The sequence below is a fragment of the Manis pentadactyla genome, chromosome 11 (genome assembly GCF_030020395.1).
Source record: "Manis pentadactyla isolate mManPen7 chromosome 11, mManPen7.hap1, whole genome shotgun sequence".
Classification (NCBI taxonomy): Eukaryota; Metazoa; Chordata; class Mammalia; order Pholidota; family Manidae; genus Manis; species Manis pentadactyla.
This window is the reverse complement of record NC_080029.1, coordinates 111595788-111604293: the sequence shown is the minus strand read 5'-3', so window position 1 is coordinate 111604293 and position 8506 is coordinate 111595788. Positions and strand designations below refer to the sequence as shown.

General features: G+C 50.9%; 1 protein-coding gene across 2 annotated transcripts in view; it reads left to right on the top strand.

The window, feature by feature from the left end:
* Positions 1-420: 420 nt before the first annotated feature.
* Positions 421-8506, top strand: part of CA12 (carbonic anhydrase 12) — a 51704-nt gene continuing 43618 nt past the window's right edge. The window contains exons 1-2 of one of the 2 annotated variants that reach the window (XM_036903087.2): positions 421-780; positions 5544-5564. In XM_036903087.2, coding sequence (XP_036758982.2) covers positions 696-780; positions 5544-5564 — 106 coding nt within the window. In that variant the 5' untranslated portion in view covers positions 421-695. The remainder of the gene's footprint in view (positions 781-5543; positions 5565-8506) is intronic. The other variant, XM_036903086.2, reaches the window with a different exon arrangement.

Here is an 8506-nt window from a genome sequence, read left to right as displayed (position 1 = left end):
TAGGCTGAAGTCTAATTGCTTAGAAAAGCTGTTCATTAGGTACCCCATGTGCTAGTTTTAATAATTCTTCTGACTGTAAATTTCAAAGATAAGACCTTATAAAGATACACTGTACCATCTGCAGAAATTGTGAATTTGAACGCAGCCCCTCTGCTGTCTTACCCAGCCCCTGGCGGGTGCGTGTGCCCAGTCCAGGCAGGCACATGACTGGGGCCTTGGAGGCTCCTGGGCATATGGCATTTTAGGGGCTTCTCAGGAAGGGCAGCGACACACACGCTCACTGAAGTGAGTCCCTAGACGCGCCCTTCCCGGTGGGGCCAAGGCGGGAGGATCTCACCCACGCCTGCCCGCTGCTCCCACGGAGAACTGGGTGCCCCGGCCCCGAGGAGCGCCCCGGCACTGCCCCGCGGAGTGCGGCTGAAGCCAGGGCTGCCGCTCGCCTCGCACCGGGGCGCCAGGCCTCCCGTAGGCAGGGCGCTCTCCCCTGCGCACGATGACATCACGTGGCTGGGGCTGAGTCGCTCCATAAAAGCAGCCCGCGGGGACCAAGGACCCAAAGAACAGACGTGCTAGCCCCGGCGCCCGAGCTGCGCGCCCGCGATCCCAGTGCGCGCCCCGCCGACCAGAGCGCCGCGAGCAGAGCTGAAGGAGCGCGGCCGCCGGCAGCCCGCGCCGCCCCGCAGGAGCCGCCGAAGATGCCCCACCGCAGCCTGCACGCGGCGGCCGTCCTCCTGCTCCTGCTCTTAAAGGAGCAGCCTTCCAGCCCAGCGCCACTCAACGGTAAAGTTTCTGCCTCTTCTTTCCTGCCAGTTCCGAGCTCTCAGCCACAGCTGGACAGAAGGATTCCCTGCGGGACTCTCTAACGATAAAATCATAATGGTGAAGATCATTTTGGAGAGGCCCAGAATGTTATGTATAGTATCAAACAGCATATTTTTAGAAAGGATACTTCGTGTTCCTTTGGAACGCACGACCTGCTGTGGTTGGGGGAAGCACGTTGTCTTTGTATTAAAGTATGTGTGTTCTTTCAGCACCCCCAGCTCTGGAGGGGTGCCCCGCAAACTTGCTAAATGAGGAGAAAAGAAACGAGGGTTTAAAAAATTGTGCACCTTCCACGTGCAGATAGTAGAAAAGTGACCGTGGAATTCTGAGCGGTATCATTACAGGGAAAGGTTTGCACTAGCCTAGCTGCAGAGCCCTCCCATGGTGGTGGGTGCTTTTCTTTGGAGGAGAGACTCTTTACCATTAAGTTTTACCTCCAAGTCAAAGGGATGATGTATCCCATCCTTAATCACTGTTTTTCTGCAGAAGAACTCTACTCTCCTGGAAGTACATGTGTGTGCACTCAGAAGAGCATACACACCTTAGTTCTGAGTATAATTAGGCCCTTAACCCCAAAGGCCTAGAGATGGAGGGTGCCCAGTGGGGTGGCAAGAGGCAGTGGGGGGACTAGAATTGTAGGCCCAGGTCCAGCAATGAGTTGCAGTGAGCAGCCAAGGTCAGGTTAGTTAATCATTTGGAACAAGATGAGAATGCCAAGTTCGCCTGCTCGCCAACAGCTGGGTGAGCACCTTTCTGGGGATAGATGGCGACTCTTGTGGAAACTTCCTGAATAGCTAACTGATGGTGGCCCCTTGCCCTTGACAAAGCTTGCCGCAAGTTGTAGAATGACATTTATAGGTGCTATGATTCCTGGACCCAGGTTAGGTTGAAACATTTATAGAAGGGCCAAAAGTGACTGTAAATGGCTGGAAATCAATCCTCCCTGGCTAGGCAGTCGTGGTGGGAAATTGGTCCTGCTCAGTAGCAGGAAAGTGCAGAGCCTCCTTTTCTTTCTCTCTTGGAGGCCACTGTGCCCCTGCGGCAGCGCAGGAGGAAGCCGGGGGGCTTGATGCATGTCAAATCTGCTGCCTGCTGGCTCTGCTTGATATTATCTGTCATCTAGTTGGGAGAAAGAGAAGGTAGGTGGGAGAAAGGACTGACACAAAAGTGAAAATTAATTTTTAAAACTGCGGATTTTGACATGTATTCCCCCTCAAGAAAGCTGCACTCAGACCTGTAGCTTCATTAGAAATCTCTCCTTAGTTCCAAGCTGCTCCAAGACAGAAAGGAACAGCCATTCCCTGGCTTCCTCTCTGAAAGCCTGTTACTCCCCTCATGCTGGGGGCAGCCCCCCTCCTTTCTGTCCCTCCTCCCCACCCCCTTGCCCTCCTCACCCTCTCCTTCCCCGACTTCCCGTCCCATTTCTCTGTGAGGGTGGGGAACATGCAGTAAAAACCCCACTTTCACCCCACACGGAGTCGCCACTCTGCCTACCCCTATCATTCTAAGAACATAGTTTTTATTGCTACTCCTCATGCAGACTTCTTGGCTTTTTAACTGCTTCAGGGGACAAGGTCAAAGCAAAAATCACTGAGACGTAGAGTGTCAGTATTAACCCACGTTTGGGGGTGGAATGGGTTAAGCTGGATAATGGGGTCAGAATGCAGTCTGCCCTCTGCCTGCAACATTTAAACTTCCAGTGGTTGACACTGGTGAATGTGTGGGAAAAGTGACTGGGTTTTGGGAAGGAGGGCGCATAATAAGGTGAAGTAAAGTGTCTTCCTAAGAAAACCCTGGAATTCTGAGTTGCTATGCAGGAACATTTCAGTTAATGTTAAGGGGAGCATTTCAATGAATTCTGTGGAGATTGCTCTGCCTGAACCTGGTGTAGAGAGTTGGACAGTCTCTGGCTGCCGCAATGACAGTTGCTCTGAGAAGGTTCTAGCACCCAGCCCCGAAAGCAGGCAAGGTCCTGAACCGTGACCCAGATCTTTGTAAATACCACTTCTCCAGGTATTGACACCAGAGCACCCAGGGCCTTCTCCCTGCCCAGTACAAACTGGGTCTGCAGGTTCTAGAGCATCCAGCGTGGCTTCCCAGTCTCCCAGAGAGAACAGATGACTTTCTCAGGGAGGGAACCGTTCCCCTCCTAGAAGGGCTTGCTCCTTCAGGAAGCCCCCAAGGTGTAGCTGCAGGGGCCTTGGCCTGGTCTGGCTTGTGGTGTCAGTTTAGCCTTGTTAAAAGACTCCTGCCTAGAGGCAGGGGACCAGGAGGAGCCATTTCCAAATACAGCAGAAGTGGGCACACGCGCATGCACACACACACACACACACACACACACACACACACACACACATGCACGCACACACACATTTCCTTTAGAAAGAATTCCTGAGATTGGTTCTGAGCTGACGATGAACCAGAAAAGGTCCCCACCTTCATGCGATGAGCCCCCTAACTCAGACCACCCTCCCCTTCATTTTCCAGGGCTGGTTCTCCCCTGCCTCTAGCTCCTGAGCGCCTCCAGACAGGGCCATGTATACCCAAAGCTCCAAGTGTCAGGGACCAAGCAGGTCTCTTCAAAGACAGGAGAGCAGGAAGTTCTGCTCTGGATGCTGCCGCTTTCAAAGATCAGTTCCTGGTCCTCTGTCACCACCCGAGGTCTTAGGGTCCCAGATGTCCACCCTGTAATATCAGTTCCCGAGCTTTCCGGAGTATTATCCCTATGCTCATCTGCGGATGAGAGCTACAGTCATAGGGAAGGCCTCAGCTGAGCAAGCTGTGGGGAGGCTAGCAGAAGATGTAGGATATTCAGGCTGTGATCTGATTGTGGGGCAGGTGCAATTAAAACTTTTGTCCAAGGCAAGACTGCTCAGAGGCAGCCGAGGTGTTTCCTCATGCTTCTGAATGTCCTCATCTAATTGCTAATTCGGGGCGCTTCATAGTGGGACCGTTAACCCTCGTGGAGTCCACAGCAGGTTTCAGGGCTTCTGCAGACCTCCTGAGGTTAATTATACGGGAACTTTTGTGTGGCTGAGCTTGTGGGCATTTCTATGGGAAAGACGTCCATAGTAGTCATCAGATATTCTAAGGGGTCTGGACTCCCCTCCTGAGGACTGAGAAGGAGATTTAAAGATCCCCCAAGTTCACAGGAAATAATGAATGGTAAAGGTGAAGAGACACTGAAGCAGGCAGTGATCTTCCTCTCCACCCCAGTGGGCTTTCATTTCCTCACCTATGAAGCAGCTAATGGGTTGTAGATGTGTGACCGAGACCCCGATCCTCTCTTCCAAGTGGGCTATCAGTAAATAATGCCAAAACCTTAACTAATCATGAAGGAGCAATATATAGGAACGTTTTATAGAGATGTGGAGAGAATACAAAAGAACTGTTTTAAAAGGATTCAAAGTAGTTGCCCTGGGGAGCAGGAAAATGGCTAGGGGGTGTCACGGGACTGATATTTTTAGTAAAAAAAAAAAAAAAATGACCTTGTAGAACCATCTGACTCTTTAAACCATGTACAGATTCATTCAATAAAATTACCCAATTAATTTTGAAAACTAAAAACAAAATTAACTAAAAACAATGAGGCAAAGAAATGAAACAGAGCAATAACAAAAAAAGTACAAGCTTAAACCAGCTGAAAAAAAATCAAAATCCTCTTTCAGCTTTTACAAATCACTTTTGGCTTGAGTAGGAAATGCTCAGTTATGATGTGACCAGATTGCTCATCAATTAAGTTTCACTGCAAATTGATTCCCAAGAGAGAAAGAGGACGTGAGAGCCTTCCTCCTCCGGCTGTGGGCCAAGAGTCACGGAGGCACTGGGGGACCCTAGGAGGGAGGGATTGGGAGTTGAACAGTCCTCTCACTGTGATGTGTCCCCGGAGACACCCTAAGTCTCCATTCAGGGTCCCCGTCTCTTTCTGGACGGGTAGGAGGAGCTGTCAGGATGGGTAATGGGAGTGCAGCTCTGCAATGACTTTTGAAAAATATGTTTTGATGTAGGAACGAAGGACTTCTCTGTGTCAAGGGTGTGGAGTGGGAGGTGGTAGGTGACTTTCTTTATATTCTTGGCAGAACTTCTCTTACACACTCCTCCCACCCCTGGAATTCTAACGGAGGTGAGCGTGGCAGCTTCCTCAAAGAAAAGCTTTCCTTTTGAGAGTGGTTTTCTCCTCTCTGTGAACTGCTGATGTGAACTGTTCTCCAGGATATGCAGTTAAATAGAAAAACGCCAGGTGTATAAGTGTTTCTAGGATGCCAACATTTGTGTGCAAAAAGAATACAAGTGCCTATGTGTGTGTAGTAATACTGCAGAAGGGCTCACATCAGCTGATAAAACTGCTCGTCTCTGATGAAGGCAGGGGGAGCGGTGGGAGCGAGAGCTTTCACTGTGACCCTTTGGCAGCTTTTGGGTTTTGAGCCTTGTGAATTTATTACCTATTCGAGTAAACTTGGCCTGAGATGCCTGGGAGGCTTCTAGTGAAGAAGCCCCTCCTACTCCCTCCTCCACAGGTGCCTGCACGGACTCTCGGCCTTGTGCTTCCCTCTGGAGCACAGTTGCTCTGAGAAGCAGTTTCTCTGATGCAGACTCTGAAAAAGTTTTCAGTTCTGGGCATTCACCTCCCTTTCTCACCCATTTCAAAATCAAATCGGTAGTGTTTTCTCCAATCTGTTCAAGCACAGTCTTACTTACTTGCTTTGTTTTGTTCTTTGCAGGATCCAAGTGGACCTACTTTGGTAAGTAGAGATCTTAAATACTTTTTGAGGAGATGGCTGTGTTTCACCGGAAAGCCACATGATCTGTGGAGATTATCGTGGGGGGATGGGGGGGCGGTTGAGAAGAACGGTTATGCTATTGTGAAAAAGAAAGAGTACAAAGACTTCTCTAAAGACACAGGCTGCCTATAGCACTTTCTTGCAGATGATCTTGCTTCATGCACTGGAACTGAGTCATAGTGTGAAGGCTCCCAGCTTCCTCCAAGGAATTCAACCAAACCTCCCAGGTGAAGATACCCAGGTCACCTCTAGACTGCAAGGGCCTTGGGCAGGAGAGAGCCTTTCTCTTTGGCATGACATTTATCCTACAATAAACAAAGAATAATGGGCTTCTTTCTGAAAATTTGGCTCAGGCCCCAGAACTTAAGCTGTCAGTGTGTCTAGAATTAACTTCTTATTGCCATGTTTGTAAGCAAGCAATGGATGAAGTGGTGAATGGTCAGTCCTTAGTGAAAGAGGGGTGCTTGTCTTAATAGGGAGAGAGAGGGTTATCAAGTGTACGATGGGGTTTCCGTGGGAGTGGGTCAAGAATGACATTAGCCATTTCTGGCAGGCCTGCAAGATAAGTAGCTCCAAATCAGCTTGGCGTGTTGCAGTGAACTGGGAATTTGGTCCTTAGCTGGAGTGGGAATGGGCAGCCAACCACCCAGGTCCTCTGGGAAGTGCAGGGATGTTATTAATAAGTTCTTGTTAAGGACAGATCACAAAGAATGTGCAAGATAGACTGTTATGGTGAGTAGGAGAGTGGAACTGGCTTACTGGCACAGGAGGGGTGGCAACAGGCAGGGAAGTTGATTACTATAGTGGAAACAGAATCCAGAGAAACATCTCACAAAGATTTGCAAAAGTTAGCCTTTGGGTATTTGTTAGCCCAGGAAGCCTAAAAAAGTCACTGAACTAATCAATCAGCAACCTATAGGCCAAGGTGTCCTGGCTCTAGCATTGCACTAACATTCCTTATGTACTTACTAGATCCAAGAATTGTTGCTAAGTGGGTGGGTAATTAGGAGGGTAGGATGTGGTCTGCAGCTGGGAATTACTTAAAGCTCACAATTCAAAGCAGAATAGGTAATAATAACATAATAAGCAAGTGATTCAGTGCTCTGATGGTTCAGAGTAAGATGAGAGTGCTAGGGCTGGATGGTCAAGGAAGACTTCCTGGAGGAGGAAGCCTTTCACCTGGACCTTGGGAGATGGGAAGGATTCATTGTGACAGGGAGGAAGTGCTGTGGACCAAGGTGGATGGTATCTATGAGCAGAGGCAAGGAAGAGCAAGATGGTGTTTGATGGAAAATGTGTAGAAGAGTTATAGGGGAGTGATGGACTTTACAGTCAGAATGACAGGTGGGTCAAACAGGGGAGACAGGAGGGTGGGCCAGGCCCTTCCCACTTTATCCGGCTTTTTTACATGGAGGAGCAGGGAGCCATCTGTGTTTTAGGGAGAGTAACATGGTGGTAGGGCGTAGAGGGGGAGGGATGAGAGGAAGGCAGGAAGGTGTTTGACCTTTGCAGAAATCTCCTTCTGTGTCTTAACGCCCAGTCTCCGGCGACCGCAGTAGCAAGAGGGCAGGAAAGGGAAGAGCAAGGGGCAAAACACAGGCCTCAGGGCTCCTCGGGCGGCGTCAGTGTGCGGGGTGGCAGGAGCAGTGCGGGCATGAAAGAGGGGGTACTCAGCCTCTGGGCCTGACTCCACGGCACCCTGAGCGAGCCCTTGGACCTCTCTGGGTCTCACTGCCTCTCCATCCGTAACCTGGGGAGGGGGCTGTCTAGACCAGTGATCCTCACACTGGGGCTTGGGGTCACCTACATCATCATCTCCTGGAATGCTCCCCAAATATTGAGATTTCCGTGCCTTGGCCTGGACCCGGGATATCTGAAAAACTTGTCTATTTCACGCACTTCCCAAGTGATTCTTACCCACACTCGGTTAGAGAAACACTGACCAGCTGGTTCCCAAGTGCCTTCCAGCCTGAGTCAGGAGTGACTTACCCGCCTCACCTACAGGCCAGGTAAGGTGGAAACACAAATCGAGTCTCACCAGATTCCCTGCCTCTGTGTGACACCCCTCCTGGGCAGAGTGAGATGGTCACAGGGAACAGAGAGACCCTGTGTCAAGGTACGGTTCGAAAATCCTAGTGCCACTTAGTCGTGGCATGCTGTTCCCCAAGGGAGGGCTTCCCTGTCCGGCCATATTGACCAGTCCAGAGAAAGCATTTCTTCCTGACTGCTAGCCCGAGCCAGCCCTCCAGCCCTCCCGCCCTGCATAATTCCAGCAACTCTTTGCTGAGGAAGCAGAGGGCAGTCTAGTGATGCATGACATGCATGGAGTGGGCACAGAAGCACATCTGGCTTTTTATTAGTGGAACGAGCCCACATGATGTGGGGTCAGCCTCAGTGGGAGCTGGTGATGGAGGACAGCTGAGGAGGCGAACCGGTCCAGGCTGGCAGCTGGCACCCATGTTCAGAGTCACACACATGAACAGAGGGCCTGGCAGAGGTGCCTGTGGGTGGTGGTTGGTTTCCAAACAGTCGGGACTGCACTGCCCTGGACAAGTCTGACTGAACACCACGGCTGGTCCCAGGGCCCAGACCTCAGCTACTTTGCACGGAGATGCTGCTGAGTCATCCCGCTCCTGTGCCTCCTGCTGCCTGGGGCCCAGGAGAGGAATTCTAGAAGCACGCAGAAAGAGAGCTCTGTCCCCGTTCCCCTCCATGACGAGTCACCAGGCCACCTCCCAGATGGACCCCCTGGAGACAGAACCATCTGACAGCCACTGTGGGACACCTCTAACCCTGGCGTTCTTCCTCCATGGCTGAAGCTGCCGCTGGATGTGTGCTGGCTTTAGAATTGCTGAGTAGTCCCTCCCTCCTGGAAATGGGTCCCAAATCACTCCTGCAGCCCT